A 19776-nucleotide genomic window follows, 5' to 3' on the forward strand; every position below is an offset into this window, starting at 1 on the left:
GCCACTAATGTTATTAGAAAACAAAATGACACAAACCTTTTGTGGGGGATCAGTAATAATAAGATTTGTTTTACAGTAAAAATATGGTAAACTGCAAAATCAGCAAATCAATTTAAATGATCTACAATAATACATTATAATTAATATCAATAATTGCATTCTTAATAGTTTTACTTTTTTTTTTTTACAGGTGTATATAATCTTGACAATGTTTCCTTTGTATTGATTACTGGAAGTTACCAGATAGGAATATACTTTGAATATGAATAGAAATAGGAAGCATAAAGACAAAAAAAGTATGATTGTCATCAGAGACTAACAAGCAAGAGAAGATATTTAGTGAAAATTTTATTTTCAGGTCAGAAGTGCCTAGCAACCTCTTATGTTCTAGTTTAAACTGAATTATTTTGCAGTGTATTAGTGTATATATTTTGATTAAGATTATATATTCTATATTAAGATTACTTGTATTGATCCAGTAACACTTTTTAAGGTGAGATACACGTTACTAGTACTTACTACAGTCATAACAGTAAATTATGCACAATCCTAAACCAAACACTAAATGTAACCTCATAGTAAATGCATAAATGTGTAGCAAGTTATTTATAATGCAGACAAGAGCAATTATTATTATTATTAAGATTAGATAATCACTTCAAAACGTTTTTTACAATCTGATAAGCTACTGGTGAACCAGAAATTTAAAAGAATCACACAGAGTTTTAGGAAAAATACTTTTATTAAATCATTCCCTAAAAAGAAAAATGTACACATCACTCCAAACAAAAGCATTCAGAAATCTTCTGAACTGATGGGAAGATCCACTAACAAACAGTATTGCATAAACCACTTGAATGTCACAACACAATAAAAAAATTTTTTTTTATTAAAAAGAAAAATAATAAGACAAGCGATGAATAAACATAAGAGAAAATGAATAAGACATCAATGACACCAGCATAATCAAGTTAACATTTTAACACATGGTCTACATCTAAAACTGCAGTCAAAACAAACATGAAACTCATCCAACTCATTCAGTATTTCCACAGCAAACAAACATTTGGGCAATGTGCTTCATTATTTCAGTAACTCCAACCTTCTGTATGTCAAATCACAGAATGGACCATAAACGAAAAATTCAAACGTTTCACAAGAAAGCAAACAAAAAGTCAGACACATATGGCTTCTTTTCAAGAATTTAACCATTATTACTAGTCTGCTGACTTGATCTATCAGAGCATAACAAATGACAAAATACACTCATATAAAATAAAACACTCTTAGAAACCCCAGAGGGGTCAGTCGAATAAGTATCTCTTATAAAGAGAACAGAATTGAGAAGTCCTAGCTGATTTCTTAAAACATTTTTTAAAAAGATTCTTCTAGAGATATTAGACACTTAACCATGCACACATCAGGGCAGCAGGTGGACAGGATTCTCTGAATGTCCACCAGATGGCAACACAGGCTGATCTCAAATCAAAGGCAGCTGGGTAAAACTCATGTTGCCCTGACTATTCTTTCAATTTATGCATTGACTCGAAATACAAGAAACCATACTATAACAGCACAAGAAAACAGCCTCCGCACACTACAGAAAAGAAAACCACATATTAAAAAAGCTCATTCAATTTTAAATATTTGTAACAAGCAAATAATTGTCCTAACAAAATAAATACTGATTTGTTACCATGAGGTAACAAAGGCTTTGGTTGACCATTCTTATATCTCCAATATTAATCCCAGCACCGAGTTAAGCCTAAATCAAAGTTAGGCCTGTGCTTAACATTTGTGAAAGACCAATCTATACCATTTAAAAACTTTCACATCCGTTCTTAATCATAACCCGTGAAACATTGTGATGGGGAAAAAGCACCTATGAAATGTCAGAACAGTTTTAAGAGTGCAACAACAAAAGAAATGTAAACTTCCACTAAAGCGCTTATGCTGAACTTCAGCACAACAGGAGAAATGTGCCTGCTTCGAGTAATGGAACAGCTATCGTCATTAACAAGTTCCACTGCAATGAGCAGAGGGAGGGGAAACTGTTAACTAAGCAACAGTTACCACAGCAACACCACAACCAATCAGCAAGCCTGAACGTGCAGGAGGAACACCATCAGACTCACCCAGAGTAAACAGTGATGTGAAGATAAAAACTAACATGTATGAATGGAACCACGAGTATTTGTATGGTTTTATAAACACCTCATTCTGCATTGAAACACTTTCAGACAATTTTGCTTTCAAAGTCCAGTTTTGCTGAAAATTCAGATGCCACTTTTTAGAGCGAGGCAACTTTAAATCTCATTAGCACAGTGTTGTGCATTTCGGGTCCACTTAAGCATCCATGACAGTCTGCTTGAAGCTGAAGAAGATTTCTTTCTGGTCTTTCCCTAAAAAGCGCTCATTCCACTGGGTTGTTGCTAGCTTTGACCCCTGCTCGCCCGATCTGGAGCCACGGCAGCTTGGCACAGTTTTTAAAGAGTTGCTCAATGGCTATGTGCCGAACGTGAAGCTCTGAAGAAAGAGAGTCCTTCTCCTGCACAGCTACAGACAGCTCCTCGAACACATCTGAGGGACAAATACAGAGTCTGTGTGTTAGTACACAAGAATAATGATAACCTACATAAGAGATGGAAAATATGCATAAGCGGGTCACAACATAAGGATGGCCAGCTGGCCAAAGAGTAGATCTGTTGACTGCCCTATATCTTACATTCTGATAATGTACATGCACGTTCATGCATCAGAAACGTAAACATTTGGTTTTCTGTGCCATTTGGTTGCAAAAAGTCTTTTTAAACTGGATGTTTGGTTTGTAGGTTTTATTGACGTTACAAGACTTGTTGGCATCAGTAAGATTGGGATGAAAATTACACACCAATCTTTTTTTTTTTTAACCATGTAGGCCCTTTTATTCCAGAAAAAAATAATTAATGAATATATGGATTATCTTGTATAAAATTACTCAAAATGATCTTTGTGAAGAAAATGTTAAATAACAAAAAAAATAAAATCATAATTTTTTTAATTAATTTATATTAAATCAAATAACTTAAAATTAAAATAAGAAAATTATATAAATGAAAATGTAATGTACATTGAAATAAAAGTGGTAAAATATTGTAAAAAACAAAAAAACAAAAGACAAATATACAAATGATCAAATACTGTAAATAAGGACGTTTATAAGGAAATAATAAAATGTATCCATAAAACTTAAGTACAAATAAATATTGAAAACTGAAATGAAACTAAATGTTAAAATTAGTCAGTTTCATTCGTTCATGGTTTGGAGGCCCAATGGATGGGAAGTCGTGGCCTAATGGTTAGCGAGTCGGACTCGCAATCGAAGGGTTGTGAGTTCGAGTCTCGGGCCGGCAGGAATTGTGGGTGGGGGGAGTGCATGTACAGTGCTCTCTCCACCCTCAATACCACGACTTAGGTGCCCTTGAGCAAGACATCGAACCCCCAACTGCTCCCCGGGCGCCGCAGCATAAATGGCTGCCCACTGCTCCGGGTGTGTGTTCACTGTGTGTGTGTATGTGTGTGTGTGTTCACTGTGTGTGTGTGTGCACTTCGGATGGGTTAAATGCAGAGCACGAATTCTGAGTATGGGTCACCATACTTGGCTGAATGTCACGTCACTTTCACATAAAATGTTGGCAGGGTAAGGGCAAACTGGGCCAGCAGAAAGCTTTTCTGTAGCTTTAATGAGATTAATAATAATTTTTGGTCGCAATATTCCAAATTTCTCAAAGGAAATATGGTACATCACAAAACACACACACACTCACACACACACATACACACACACGCACACATGTTTGTTTTTGTGAAAAGTGGGGACATCCCATAGGCGTAAAGGTTACCAACCCTACCCCTACACCTAACCCTCACAGGAAACTTTGTGCATTTTTACTTTCTCAAAAAAACTCATTCTGTATGGTTTATAAGCGTTTTGAAAAATGGGGACATGTGTTATGTCCTCATAAGTCACCCTCTCCTTGTAATACCTGTGTCATACCCATGTCATTATACGGAGCTGTGTCCTGATATGTCACAAAAACAAGAGCACACACACACACACACAAGTTTCATTCATTATTAATATCAAGTGACTCTTCACTCCAGAATGTGTTTGGGTTCAAAGGAATAGTTCACCTAAAAGTGAGACTCACTTTGTATCTGTAGCAGTAGCTGCTCGTTCAGCTGGCGAAGCTCCTCCACACTCATCCTCACCACTGAAAGAGAAAGACTGTCATAAAGTGGCTATGAAAATCATTCTCTCGCTAGCCTTTCCAATAAAGTGAAAACTGACAAACATATCTCCTTTCACAGCTGAAATCAGATGCCTTCATAACGGTCCTTGAGATGCATTATTCTCAGAACAGCACATGGTGTGACCCTGATGACTTATCTGTTTCTAACAGACTGGGTGAGACAAGGAGACAGACACTGAAGAACGATGAGAGAAATCAAAGTCTAGATTGACCTCACCCTTTTATTGGTGCTTTGTGGACTATATTGACGGGAAAGATACAGAGATGCAGAGCACCAGATAAAACCCTAATGGTGAGGATATCCATTTCTGTTCTTCACTTTGTCTAAGGTGCTACTGTGGGATTTCAACGGAGCCCAAAACCATTCAAAATGTTGCTTTATTTATAATCCCAACAAAATCTTCAGTGTCACATCGATCCTTCAGAAATCATTCTAATATACTATTTAGTGCTCAAGAAACATTATTAATATCGTTAATCTTAAAAACAGTTGTGCTGCTTTATATTATATATTATATTATATTATAATTTTAATGATTAAAACATTACATTTCTTTAAAGAAAAAAACCCAACTCACTGACCCCACATTTTTGAGTGCTAATGTATATCATGAATACTCACGCTCTTCTCGACTGTGTCTTCTCTGTCTGGCTGTGTCTCTCTGCTCTCGGTTCTGTTCTCGTGGGTGGTGTCTCTCTCCAGCCCACAGTGCCTGGCGTGATCCCTGCAGCAGGCCAAGACCGAGCTCCTCGGCAGAGTGACAGTCAAGCATGGTTTTCCCATACTCTGACTCCACCATCGTCGCCTCTTCCGCCCATCGTGGGGCGTAACGGGGAACCTGGGCATCGGACTGGGGCACGAGTTTCCTGCCGCCCTGCTGAGTGTGACACAGAATCTGTTTGGCCCCCCAGCGCCCGGGTGTCTCAGCAGTTATGGAGTCTCTGTTCTGGGCGTACTGTATCATGCGGTTGATTCGCTGGCTCAGAGCCCGCTTCACGCCCTCGTACGTGCTGTGGGAGGCCTTGGCGTGGGAGAGCTTTTGGTTGGCGATGAGATGGTACTTTTCAAAGCAGTCTCTATGTCCACGTAAAGATTTGGAGTGCAGCAGGGTGGCACTGGATACACCTGGTATAAAACACAAAGGAGGATATTTGTAATTCACTGTTATGAGCCAAACATAGTAAAAATGCCATCAAATGCAATTAAAGGTCAAAGGTCAAGATGCAAGTGGTATAACATATGACTACAGATACCATGAAAAGTGAAATGGTTTGTATGATTAAAAATGTGATTATTTGTCTGTGAAGGCATGTGTTATTAATGGCTCCGTACAACCACAATGTAAAAAATTTGCCTTTACAATATACAATTTACATGCAATAAATGTATAAAATGTACTTTTAAATGCTAAAAATGATCAAAAATGGTCTTCTTCAGTAGTAAATGACATGAGTGACCCATCTTAACCCTTTTAAATGGGTTTCTTAATTAGTCCCTTCAACCCCTAACAACACTGAAAAACTAAACTCTGACAAGCTTTGAACAGCTGCAACTATAAAATCACTCCATCTCTGAGCGACTCAGCACATGAAAACATCACTTCCTGTTTTGGGTCCTTGTTGAGCAGATTAAAAACATCTCTGCCTGGAACTCAAACTAGGCCAAGAACAAATAAAACGCGCAGGCACAGAACGAGGGCTGCTGGGTGCCTTTGTGTGTTGGTTTTGCATTAGGATGTGCCATTTATATTGGAGCTCAGTTTTGTTCAAACATGTTTTGAGTTCTAATCATGCCACACAGCAGCAAGGATCAGAGAGAGAGAGAGAGAGAGAGAGAGAGAGAGAGAGAAAACTCTGTCATTATTTACTCTCTCCCATGTTGTTCCAAATTTTACTTTCTTCAATGGGACACAAATAAGGATTCAGCATTAAGGACTGTCCTTAAAGTCCTATTAATTTATTTTAGTTTTTACTTGTACTATTGCTTGTAATTTGTTTACTTTTTTGTACATACACTGCCATTAAAAATGTTTTCTTTATATTTTTTTTACATTTCTTATGCTCATCAAGGCTGCATTTATTTGATCAAAAATACAAAAAAAAAAACTAAAATTGTGAAATATTATTGCAATTTAAAATAAGTTTCCTATTTTGATACATTTTAAAATATAAATTATTTTTGTGATGCAAAGAAGAATTTCATCAGCCTTTACTGCAGTCTTCAGAGAAGCATAATTCTGCAGAAACCATTCTAATATATTGATTTATTATCAATACAGCTGTCGATGATGATTAATTGCATTCAAAATAAGTTTGTCTACATAGTATGTGTGTGTACTGTGTATATTTAATATGTATATACAAGAAAATTAACTTTTATATATTTACAATATAAATATGAATATCAATATACATAAATATTTTCAAAATATATACTGTATGTGTGTATTTATATATACATAATATATCTGTGTGTACTGTGTATATCTATTATGTAAATAAAAACCTTTATTTTGGATGCGATTAATCATTTGACAGCACTATCAATGATGGAATCAGATGTGCTGGTTTTTTTGGAACCTGTGATACTTTTTTCAGGATTATTGGATGAATAGAAAGTCAAAAATAACACCCATTTATTCAAAATATAAGTCTTTACTATCACTTTCTATCAATTTAACACATGCTTGCTGAAAAAAAAAAGAAAGACAAATTACTGACCCCAAATTCATGAACAAATGATTCTGATGAGTCTGATCTATTCAGTGAATCATTTAATTTTCTTTTAAAAAAGCCAAATTTAATTTAATTAATCACTTCATTCAGTACAAAGCCACTCTGAATGATCGGTTCACAAATCACACGGATATGGTTCCAGAGTTCACCTCACAGACTTGATTCAGTCCAGGAAGTCAATAAAAAAAAAAGAAAAAACATTTTCAGAAATGTTTCAGTGTCCATACAATGGAAGTCAATGAGGTTAAGTGTAGTTTTGGAGTTACTGACTTTTATTGTATAGTGTTTACCTGTAATGTGTTCCAAAGAAAGTCATTGAAGTTTGGAACGACATGAGGGTAAGAAAATGAACTTTCCCTTCAAGAACACACCATATGAAGCAGCAATGAACAGCGGAATAGTCATCACTGGCGGCTTCATTTTCTTTCACACAGATTCAAGGTTATTGTAAACTGTGAAGCCCTCACCACATATTACATAGTTTTTTTTCCAGTAACCTCTGCATGCCATGTACCACTAAACTCAACTTTGGGTATCTGCTTAGGCTTGACTCACAGTGCTTTTCTTAACCAAAGCAGCTCACAGCTGAGAGAAGGCAAAAGCCAAATTCATTCACCTGCTTACGATAAACCAATTTCCTGCACTTCACAGCAAAGTCTGAATAACAGGAAAGAGCACTGTAGATGCGATTATAAATAGAGGTACTTAAGGTTAGAACAGCACATACACACAAATCTGTCTCTGACAGTGAATGTGTGCACAAGGAGCTCGGGAGCATTTTAACTAACGGTACACTTTTCTGAATGCAATGTCTCCCAGGATTACTACTAGCCAATAAGACCCAGAAATCAAATCACCACTGTGGGATACCATGAGCCAAGCAAACGCAAAATCGGGGAAAATTCTTTTTCACGGGCGGTGGGGGGATTAGGGGGTGTGCCAGAGCATGAATCCGTATTCAGAAAGGCATGGAAAACAACGATTGCTAACGGTTGCCTGTTACATTGCAGTACATCAAATTTCACTTACCACATAAGCAGAGTAAGGAGAGATGACTTGATTATGATGCGAATGATTTGCAGATCCTGAGCACCACTGACAAACATCAGACGCTCCATAAACAGAATACACGCGATTGCGAATGTTGAAAGTAAACGTGAAACTAGCAAGCGATCATGCATTCAAAAGCCAGTTTTAATGCCAGACATAATAGCGGCTCATTGTTGATGCCCGCAATTTTATATACAGTATAATTATCCAATGAGAAAACTGCGAGAGAATCTAAGAGGATCTAAATTTATATTTCCTCCGGTCTCATATTTATTCCCTTTAGGGTCCCGTAGTACACGTCATTTTCTTTCTGAACATGATATTGGGATGCGGCGGATTGCAGGGGTATGGAGGGGTGTATCACAATGTCAACAAGAAATTTCATATTAAATTAAATAAAATGTAATTATAAAAAAAATTAAAAATCTACAAATTTTTTAGGTTAGATAATTTGAGAAAAAATATAATTGTAATAATAATAATAATAATGTATAAACTATCATAAACACTTTTGCTAGGGAAAGCAAAATTGTGATATTCGCCTCAAAAAAAAGAAAAAAAAAATCTGTGTGACCTTGCAAATAACTGATTTCCATATCTAGCTAATGTCTGAAAGCAGACAGAGGAAGAACTGTTCTGAATCAAACCATGTAGTGATGAAATAATGGTGCTTGTGTAACACTCTGGCCTCAACAAGTGGCTCTCGGTACGAATGACAAGAACGGAGACTGAGACAAGAGACAAGAAAAGAAGCCTTGTAATCCGTGTTACTACTACCGTGGCCAAAACAGCACCACAGAGATTAGCCGATTTGCCATGAGTGAAAGTGGAGGTAGCTGTCATGGAAACGATAATCTTATCAAGTGCAATCTATGTCATTTGCCTTTTCATTGTTCCATTAAATCATCATTCCTCTCCGTGTTATTACCCACTTTAGAAAAACAGAAAATTCAATTACGTCATAAACAGCCTTGAAACTAATCGAGAGCATTTTATTGAGATGTACATCATGTACAAATCAACATACACTTTGTTCAGTGTTTAAAAGGATAATAATGTGTTCTCAATTTGATGGTCATTTAATGAGAAACGTTTCAATTCTTCAAATGAAATGATTCAGCCTGTTCTTCCAGTCTCATGCTTCAAAACCATCTGGGCTGCTTCTGCTTTTTGCTTCCTTACATGAAGTAAGGACACTGGATCCTTGACACATTTCAGTGTGTCAGTTTGTGTATGCTGGGAATGGGGACGTGTGGTAATAGTAGGACCGCCGTGCCTGAAACAGCACCTCATGGTTAAAACTGGAGCGCAGTCAACAACAGCTGCACTGATTGACATTGTGGCTTCACGTGCACCCACAGCTAAATAAATATAACTGTCCATATATTAACCCACTCCTACAGAAGCAATCAACCACTACTGATCAGACTGGAGTAAATCCTATCCCTTGGATTTGGATTAAAATGCTCTTGCAGGCTCAAGCAGAACCATAAAAGTAGGGCCTCATGATTTCTATGATGCAAAAAAACATGAGGACATAAAGTTCACCTCCAGAGCTGCTCTGAGAGTCACTTCACAAGCATTTCACCATTTCATGATAAAAACTTTTCATATCACATACACACAGAAACTCACAGATCTTCACAGCAACCTGTCAAAATAAATGTTCAGTTAAACTTGAAGAAATTATGATAGAATATAGAATACAGTAAAACTTTTAAAAGTAGTAGTAATAACAATAACAAACGTGTTAAAACGTGAGGGTATCACAATTTTTTCCTGTTTAAAATGAACACTAAAAGCACTTTGTTCGCCAAAACATAAACAAATACATTTTCATTTCACTTTAAAATATTATTTTGATTGCCACCATTTTAGATAATTCATTTATAATAAATCATAAAACACAGAACTCAAAAAAATTAAACCGGATGCTAAAAAACACTGAATTTGGAAAAAAATTAAATGCATTTCATAGGGCTCTACACTTGCAACTTAAAAAAAATGAAGAATTTTAAATCTATTAAAATGGCATCTAGAAAAATTAAAACAGAAAACAGTGAATTTGGGAAAGACTAATGTATGTGGCCCTGCGTACAGGCCTGTCCAAGCATCCAAACCAGAGACAGCTAAAGGCATTAAAATGTACAGCATTTACTCTCATTAAAAATAAAGAACACAAAGGTTGAGTTCAATAGTGAACTTTACATTGATAAATTATTTTAAGAAAGTAGACCAACCAGCATGCAAACAAGAGCAGTCCAAAACATCTCCCGTGTGCATATCCTGGAATAAACCTGCGGTGAGGCAAATTACGAAGGTAATACAGCATAATACTGAAACCCTACATTACCTTTGGGGATGTGTTTTCCCTAATGCTTCCATTTCAAAGGACAGAAATATTGCTGAAAGCATCCGATTACTCTGGAGCATGGAGAAGCATTACTGAAATGGAAAGCTTGCTGGGCAAGGGAAGTGCAGTCAGCAAATCTGCTCTCATCTACCATGCAGACTGCATTCACTGATTATCAGAGAGCTTTGCACCATCAGGGTCAAAAGGTCACACTAGTGCACTATATTAAATCCATCAGTCAAAATAAACAAATGTGAGCACCAAAAAAAAAAAAAGTACATTGTGATTCAGCACATTGAGGTTCAGCGTTGTGTTCGTGCTGCACTTTCATTGTCTGGAATACTCAGTTATCCAACCATTCACTCGGCTGATGTATGCAAGCTCACATTCCACTGCTCTTACATAAGAGGATGAGAGAGGGCCCGTGTCTGCTGTGGGGAAACTTAGTCGTGCGTAAGTGTGCTTGGCGAAGCAAGGAACCAACCGGTCATCAAGGTCTTTCAGGGCCAGTGGAAAAGAAGAGTGGGCAGTAGGTTTGCTGCAATAGACGGTGCTGACAGTGTTGCTGGTGTTAAGCTGCAACACTGGTTACATCACTTGCCCACCGCGGCACCGATCCCCACCATCATTTTATAATTTAGTGTTTTGCCAAACGACAGTTGCATCACAGATCAGATTTCATTTATCCAGTAAGGAGAGTGAGTCGAGATGACTGACAAGAAGAGTGAGGTGAGACAGACAAGAAGACGGCGGATGATTTAGTTTCGAAACGAAATGCAAAAGCGTCTGTTAGGCATTATTTTGGATTTTGAAAAGCCTGTTTAATTTTGCTGTTTATCTTACGTGATTTTGGAAGTTTTTTTTAAACATTTGTTTCTTATTTAATTGGTTCCACATTGTTTGCGGATTTTTACTTTATTTAAACTTTGTGACATTTATTTATTTTATTTGACATCAAGGTGTATGCCGTGCCTCCAAGCTTTCTTACTCGTTTTGCTAATAAATGTTCTACGTTTCTTATTTATTTGGTTATTTATTATACGTTTGCTAAGGTGTACAAAACTGGAAATAGGCTATTTAAACTTTATGCAAGTTATTTGTTATTTTCTATTAGGCATAGCCTAATGCATGGTGTATTTTTATTTGTTTTGTTAAGGAAATATGTTTTATATATAGGCTAAAGTGAGTTTGACGTTGTATTTGTTGCATTCAAGCAATTGACACCGAACTGCAAAAATTGGCACGGCGCTTTTACAAGCTATTTAAAAGCAAAGGAAATCAAGGAAAAGAGGGAACACCCCTGCCCCCACGGTGATACTGGTATTACCAGTGTTGTCATATGTTGATTAACCGGTGGGAAATTTTTTCTCAATATCACAAACCTAGAGAGTGGAGTCTAACACAATGGAGGAATGGCCTTGAAAACACAAAAACTAACATGATAAGTTCCTAAATCGTACAGCTTGTTGAGGAGAGATGATTTATTGCTTGGCTAGACAATCTGACATCAGACCTAGCAAGGAAAACAAATCCCTTAGACTCTAATTAATGGTGGGACCAGAGATATAATGAGGGACAAGAATATCAGAGACTTGGGATTTTGGGTTTGACTTGCCCAGTATGCAATACCCTAGCAGAACACACTAGCCACTAGAAATTATATTCTATAATACTTCTATTGCCAGGTCTGCATCTGCCAGAGCCAAAGTTTCCTTTGTTAAATGTACAAGCCAAAATGTCCCAAAATTTGGAGGCTGTAAGAATTTTAGTTTGTTAGTTTTTTTGGAGGAAATTAATACTTTTATTCAGCAAGTACAAATTCAACTGATCAAAAGTGACAGTAGACCATTTAGAATATTAGAAATAAAATTATACTTAAAATAAATGTTCTCTCTGTTCTTTTGAACTTCCTATTCATCAAACAATTCTGAAATGATAATAGGAAATGTTTAAGTACCTAATCAGCACATCTGAATGATTTCTGTAGGACCACGTGCCACTGAAAACCGGAGTAATGATGCTGAAAACTCAGCTTTGCCATCACTGGAATAAATTACATTTAAACATATTAAAATAGAAAACAGTTCATTTAAATTGTAAAAGTACATTTGAATCAAATAAATGCAGCCTTTTTGAGAATTAAAAGAATACTTTCAAAAATATTTCCCACAGACCCCAAGCTTTTGAAAAGTAGTGAATGCATATATCAGACCATGAAAACGTAAAGAATGTATTGTCTAACCCTTCCAACCAGAACTTTCACCAACTGTGTAATAAAACATAATATAGGCCTAACTCTAAAACTAAATCAGACACAAGGAACACTCCATATCATGCAATAAACCACTTAACTGTCACTACAATTCAATGCAAGCTACTGACATTCAGAAGTCAAACCCCCATGAAACATTTCCCAAGCTATTCCATCAGCTCCAGACAGCATGTATCAAAGTGTTGTTAAAATAAGTAACTGGCTGCAGCAGTTATTTCTTACATAAGAAAAAATTGCAGCAATACAGGCATCAATTTTCAAAGAACACCAGACCCTTGTATAAGCTTCCAAGAAGAAAAATCAGGGTGTATACTGTGTACTGCAGTCTGCCCCATTCTATCCTTTTGAGTGTGCTTTTCTTTTAATATTTCTCTCTGCTTCTTTGAGTGCTGGAGGACATATTTAACCCTGCAAGTGACTTCCTGTGTGTTCTCAACATGCATACACAGACATTACAGCCTCTGTCGTCCTTTCTCTCTCTCTCTCTCTGTGTGCTTGAAGATACTGTTTTGAGGAAACAGAAAAGCAGAACTGCCTAGCATGGGTGACACATGATAAAAAAAATTCCTATTCTACAACAACCACAAAACATTAGGACCAAAAGACCTCATATATCATCAGTTGGGCTGTCAAAGAAAACTAGATGTGACAAATGGAACTAGTTTGACAAATGAAAAATAAAATGTATATATATATATGTGGGTGACAAACTAACGAGTTCGGCTACTTTCAGTTACAATGTTTTTTTGAGGGTATGCAGGTGTGGGTAAAAGAGCATTCAGGTCTTAACATGCACAGTCAGCTTGTTCTTGTTTACCCACGCCGAGAACATTGGAGTGTATTGTTAGTGGGAAGAGAGTGTAACTCAGTGGCCAATAGCCAATCAGCAGAGGAAGACCTGTGAGCGAGTGCTGCACTGCCACAGGCTTGTCAATGCACCCTCACGGGGCCACAAGTGCTGTTGTGCAACACTCCGGCGATCAGGCCGAGTGCTGTGGTGAATCACTCGTGACATACAGCTGCCTGATGGCTGAGCGACTGTGGGCTGCATGGCCAGACCTCTCATGCGCTTTTCTGTTAAATATTCAACAGTGGCAACCTTCTATCACAGGCATAATTATTCAGTGTGTCTAATTTGTGAGCGGACTCAGCTCTTCGCCGGAGTCACGGATGCTTTCTTCTCCAGCTCAAATCCAGACACTTCATAAACTGAGAGTATGCGTGTCACAGATAAATAGATAAAAATGCATTTGCAAAAAAAGACAGTCTGGCTGAATGATCCCTAATTTCTGAGACCATCCAGACCGTGCTGTTGAAAATTCAGCTTTGCTTTTGAAGGTCAAGGTAGAGGAATGCATAAATAAACAGAATCAATAGAGGAAATGAGGTACAGAAAAAATAATGTTTGTTTTTCTAGTGGCATGTGACATCCTTGGAAGACAATGCTAGTACACTAAACTGTGTTACACAATTCATCAAGGCTTCCAGCAGAAAAAATCTGACATTACAAATGCAGAGGTTTACATGTATAGTTTCCCAGTATGTAACAGAATCCACCAGTCACGCTTTGATAACCTGACCTAGATTGGCCATTAACCCAACACAAACACAGAATGAACACACAGGCCTTTACTGGCAGGACGTAACACAATCAATGCTAGAAAATAAATCCACATATACAGATCCACTGATATTAAAATTCAGGCCAATACCTAGGACTAATAAGCGTCATATTTTCTAAATAAATTTTAAAGAAATTTGTTTAAATTCAAAAAGGGAATTTAGGAATCATGACATGCATAGTATGAAAAAATGGATAATCAATACTTTGATGCTAATAATTACATATAATAACAATGTTATTATAATTTTCTAAGGGGCCCCTAAAGAGTCATGGTAATGGGGAACAAAAAATATGTGAAGAGGAAAAATTAATAATAGGTGGATGGAAAGAATATATTTCAAAGCTTTTGTGTTCCTGTGGCTTAGTGGTAGAGCATTGCGTTAGCAGCGCAAAAGGTTGTGGGTTCAATTTCCAGGGAACACACACTGGTTAAAAAAAAAAAAAAAAAAAATTGTATAGCTTGAATGCACTGTAAGTCGCTTTGGATAAAAGCTTCTGATAAATGCATAAATGTAAATATAAATGTTTTGTGAGTGAATGCAAAATTTCTCAGGGGAATGCAATACTTTTGTTAGAGAACGTAAAAGTTTTGCAAATGAATGCAATGTTTCTAAGGGGAATGGCAAAGGTTTTGTGAATGAAAACAAAAGCATTGACATATAACTTTCCTCTCATGTTTTATTTTTTTTCCATCACCATATCCCTTTAAGCATTCCACCTGGGAAACTTTATCCACAATTAAAGCTTTCCTGATTACCATTTCATTTCATGAAACCTGAGAATCATACAACTGAAACTGATGCTGCATTAAAAAAAAGCGACAAGAATACTTTTTGTACACAAAGAAAACAAAAATAACGACTTTATTCAACATTTCCTCTCCTCTGTTTCTCTCCACTTTACCGTAACGCCATTTTGAAGATTATGAGCTGAACGCTGATACAGAAGAGCGTACACTGCCTGCGTTCAGCTCATAATCTCCAAAATGGTGCTACGGTGAGAGAAACAGAAGTGAGGAATTGTTGAATAAAGTCGTTATTTTTGTTTTCTTCAAGTACAAAAAGTATTTTTGTCACTTCATAATGTTACGGTTGAACCACTGATGGCAGATGGACTATTCTGACGATGTCTTTCATACTTTTCTGGACCTTGACAGTGTAATTTCCTTGGCGGTCTATGGGACAGTCATAAGCCTCCCGGTTTTCATCCAAAATATCTTAAATTGTGTTCTGAAGACGAACAAAGCTTTCAAGGGTTTGGAGCGACATGGGGGTAAGTGATTTAATGACAACATTTTCATTTTGGGGTGGAGTAACCCTTTAAGTTGCACAATTAAACATCTAATACTAACCTATATGGGGGGGGGGCAATATAATACCTATATAGTAACTTATATATATATATATATATATATCTAAACAAAATTAGATATTACATTCTAATTAACCTCAGAATCCCCATCTACAATTCTACAATTCACCTGTTTAACCATTCCTTCCAAACTCTGAAACCGGAAAAACATGTAACTGAAACTAATGCCAAAAAAAAAAAAAAAAAAACAGGCGAAAGGCATGCGATTCTAGAGAAATTTCTTTACGCCCAAGATGCCTACTTTCTGCCATGACAATATAAAACCATTTGAAATGCTAAGTGCTCTTTTGGGGAAGGTTCAGTGCAAAAAAAAATAATAATAATTTGCCAGAGAACAAAAGAGCCGATCCAATGAGGTCCCTCAGGAAACTTTAGTCTACCATTAATAAGCTGAATGTTAATTAGATTCCAAAGTGGCACTTCAAAAGCTCCAGTTCATTTTTTCAGCAGTACATGAAGCGAAGGAACAGAGTCCTTGCTAATACATGAATGAGGGGATGAGAGGATGGAGAAAGAGGTTTTACTCATTTATTATTAGCATAATCTGACCCAGAACTGGCAAGCTGAGGACATTCAAATGCTTTTACCTGATAAAAAATAATAATAAAAATTCTTACCCTCTATGCTCAGTTCAAAGCACACATGGCAGAAGGAAAGCGTTCCTGTGTCCGTCTCTAGTTTACAGATGCTGCAGATGTTGTCATCATTCAAATCTATGTTCACAAAGTGCTCCTCTTCCTCCATGGTGTTTCTGCAAAGCAAACAGAACAAAGAGTCACTCAATAAATTTTAATCTCACTGAAGCTTCTCTTGATATTGATACATATGCGATGGACAATCAATCTTCTACTGCATAAAACTATTTTCATATTGTAAACAAATCCAGGAAAAAAAAATCTGACTAATATTTAAAAATTCTCAAAATCTGAATTGTGAAATATAAAATTACAATTGCAAGAAAACAAAGTAAAAATTTTGAGATTACCATTTTTAGTATGTGGCGAAAAAAAAAAACTGAATTACAAAAATGTAAACTCAGAGAAAAAAATCTGAACTGCAAGATATAAACAGAAAATTCTATTTTTTCCTCTAATTTCCAAGTTTACCTCTCACAATTTGAGCATCTTTGTCATAATTTTTAAATTTCAAGTTTTTTTTTCATAATTGCAATAAATGTCAGAGTTGTGAGATAAAGCCACAACTAGCAGTTTTATTTATTGATTTTGTTTTATTATTCTGTAGCAGAATTGGCCGTCAATAGTATGGTTATACATTTTAGTAATATTTATTCAATTAAGTGTTTCAGAGCAAAAAAAAAAGCCCTTAAACTTCCCTGGTATTTTCCCATTCTTTGAGACCCCTCTATAAACAAATTTATACAAAATGGCAGCTTTTTAAAATGTCCAAACAAGCAAAAATAAAAAATAAAATACTGTTTCCTTGAGATCAAATACTTCTTTATAGTTCTGCATTTATACCACAGACAGATGAAACAGAACAGTTTGAAACTGTGTCGAGCGTGGGCTCATGTTGAACTCCATCTGATTATGAAAGTCTTTAAACTGAATAACAACCTAAAAACAAGGCTGTGTGGTTCTGTCTCAAAACTTAGTGTGCTGCTGTGCTGCATAGTCAGCTAAAAGTACTGCAGGCGCAAATGATGACCACAAATCTTGTCGTCTAGTTAGACACAGCCAGTGTGATTATTTCCTACAGTAACTGGTTCAAGTTGTCCTAAAATTACAGAATATTTTTTAATATTTGTATTCATATCATTTGTTAATTGCTGCCAGTAAACTTTACACATCACTTAAACTAAAACCCAACATATTAGTTGGATCAACCAAATTTTTATGTGTAGACTTAACATTTTAATCTACCAAAAGCTACCAACATATTTTAGAAAGCTTTCACACCAGCTTAAAGTATAAAAGTTAACTTTATTTGGTATAAAAGAGAATCATAATCAGATTACAGTGGACAGAAGTTAACCCAACAACAACAAAGCTTGAGGATTTTCACTACTTCAACACAAACACATTTTGATATAACGTTACCTGTTGACAGAAATCCTTATTAAAACAATATTAGATGACAAAATACTTGTTTTCAAGACATTTCGTGTTAAAATAAGACGACACCGCCAGCCGAAAGAACAGCGTAGCTTAGACCCGTTATCTAGCCGTGTACCTATTTCTCACAATAAAAAAAATTACTCAAAACGTCACCTTCTCGAAAAAACAGACGACACCTACAGACATTATCGACGTTTATTACCTTATTCTTTACGTTGTCAGAAGAAATGTCGACACAATCCAGAGAGAAACACAGGAAAATTGGCTGACCTTAGAGGTAAGCCACGCTAGTAGAGCGGCGGGTGATGTTATTGAAGCGGACTGCAAGCAGCTACAAGTACAGCAACGACAAAGAACATGCTAACAGAAGCCACTCATGCCACTCTAGGAATCCCGCCATGTTTGATCACATGCTATGGATTCTCGCCTCTGATTGGTTCTGTGATTTTGTTTGCGCTTGGCACGCCGCTTTATATACCAAGAAGAGTGGATAGGCTAGTCAATACCTTCATTCATTTAGAGATGGTGGGTGAGGGTAACATTTCATCATGATTCATTGCTTTATGAAGTGAATTATAATTTTTGTATATATTGACTTTATATATTTGTTAATTATCTACTCGATTTTTCTCAACATAGTCTTAGCTACAGCCTTCACTTGACAGTGATTTACTGAAAAAAGGAAGGAAAAAGCACACATCATTTAAATTATATAACGATTATACAAAGTATAGAATTCAAAGAGTGCTGTCATTCATTCTATAAATATTAGAACAGACTATGCGAGAGCTGCAAAGCGGAATCTCAGTGGCTACGCTCCACTTTTACGTTGTTTTAGATCAGCTTTGTTCCGTTTCTTGCCAAGTTTGATGTTTTAGCTTCTATTTAAAAAAGTGTTTTCGCTGATGGACAAAAATATACCAGTTAGTCACTTTTTGTCTGAAATATAACTTTTCTCACTATTAATAATTTTTTTAATTCCAAAATTTCCAAGACATTATATATACATTTTATTTTATGACATTATTTACTCATTAATGAAGAACACAATCTCGCCTCGAGCATTTGCGCACGCGGGGAATTCCAGAAAGGAATTTTATTTTTCTCTCTCCGCAACACGTCAAAGCGACTCGCTTCTATTGCTTTCGATTCTCCGTCTCTCTCTCCTTCCATCGAAGTCTGTGAAGGGAAATAGCCTACTTACAGAACTGAAATGGCACTAGAAACAGCGCTACACGCGCCTTTATGAATGTCTAATCAAGACAGCTATTCTGCTGAGGATCCCATTATTGTCACTCTATTCTGCTTTGATATAAAAAGAAATGGCTTGTGCTTTCATCATGTGCCAGTTTCCATGGGCCCTCATTTGGCACTCATGCGCGTCTGTGAGTGAGTGCTCATGCCAAAATCCCCTGCTGCATTCAGTCTCTGTCCATGTGCAGAACTGTTTGTAATGGAGTCATTCTGGCAAATAATTTGAACAATACAGCTATTAGGAGCACATTTAAAAGATAAAAGGGACTATTTTCATTGATGAACGTAGCCACTACCTATACTGTCTTATATTTGTATTTTTTATTGAAGTAGACTCACTTTTCAAATATACTGTTTAATTAGTGACAGATGTGACAGATTCATGAAGCAATATGAGCCATTTTTGTTAATGCTGCTGATAAGGCTTAGTCTGTATTTCCTTTATTTGTCAGTGTTGTCCATTTATTTGTTTACTTGTTCGTTCATTCACTCATTCTTTTTTGTTACATTATACGTTTTGTGCACATGCTCTACTGTTATGTTCTACTGTTTGAAAAGCATCATTAAAAAAAATGTAGCCACTTCCTGCAGTCATGTACAGAGCTTGAGCACCAACCTCTGGCAATATAAGATACTGCAATATTTACTCATATTACTTAACATTATGCACATACAGTATATTGTAATCTGGCAGCTGACATAACACGTGACAGCAGCTATAACCGCTATGATCGTATATTCACATAGAT

General features: G+C 36.4%; 1 protein-coding gene across 1 annotated transcript; it reads right to left on the reverse strand.

The window, feature by feature from the left end:
- Positions 1-723: 723 nt before the first annotated feature.
- On the reverse strand, positions 724-18161 carry c45h21orf91 (chromosome 45 C21orf91 homolog). The gene is made up of 5 exons (XM_059538844.1): positions 17976-18161; positions 16316-16449; positions 4915-5418; positions 4191-4253; positions 724-2580 (listed from the first exon to the last, which is right to left on the reverse strand). The coding sequence occupies exons 2-5, from the start codon at positions 16440-16442 to the stop codon at positions 2414-2416; spliced, it is 861 nt and encodes a 286-aa protein (XP_059394827.1). The 5' UTR covers positions 16443-16449; positions 17976-18161; the 3' UTR covers positions 724-2413.
- Positions 18162-19776: the final 1615 nt, after the last annotated feature.

Source organism: Carassius carassius, chromosome 45 (assembly GCF_963082965.1).
Source record: "Carassius carassius chromosome 45, fCarCar2.1, whole genome shotgun sequence".
Taxonomy (NCBI): domain Eukaryota; kingdom Metazoa; phylum Chordata; class Actinopteri; order Cypriniformes; family Cyprinidae; genus Carassius; species Carassius carassius.

Coding starts and splice junctions, on each gene's coding strand:
- c45h21orf91 (XM_059538844.1), bottom strand. CDS start 16,442: ATGGAGGAAGAGGAGCACTTTGTGAACATAGATTTGAATGATGACAAC. Junction 5,419..16,315: donor CTTTGAACTGAGCATAGAGG/GTAAGAATTTTT, acceptor GTTTTATACCAG/GTGTATCCAGTGCCACCCTG. Junction 4,254..4,914: donor AAGACACAGTCGAGAAGAGC/GTGAGTATTCAT, acceptor TTTCTCTTTCAG/TGGTGAGGATGAGTGTGGAG.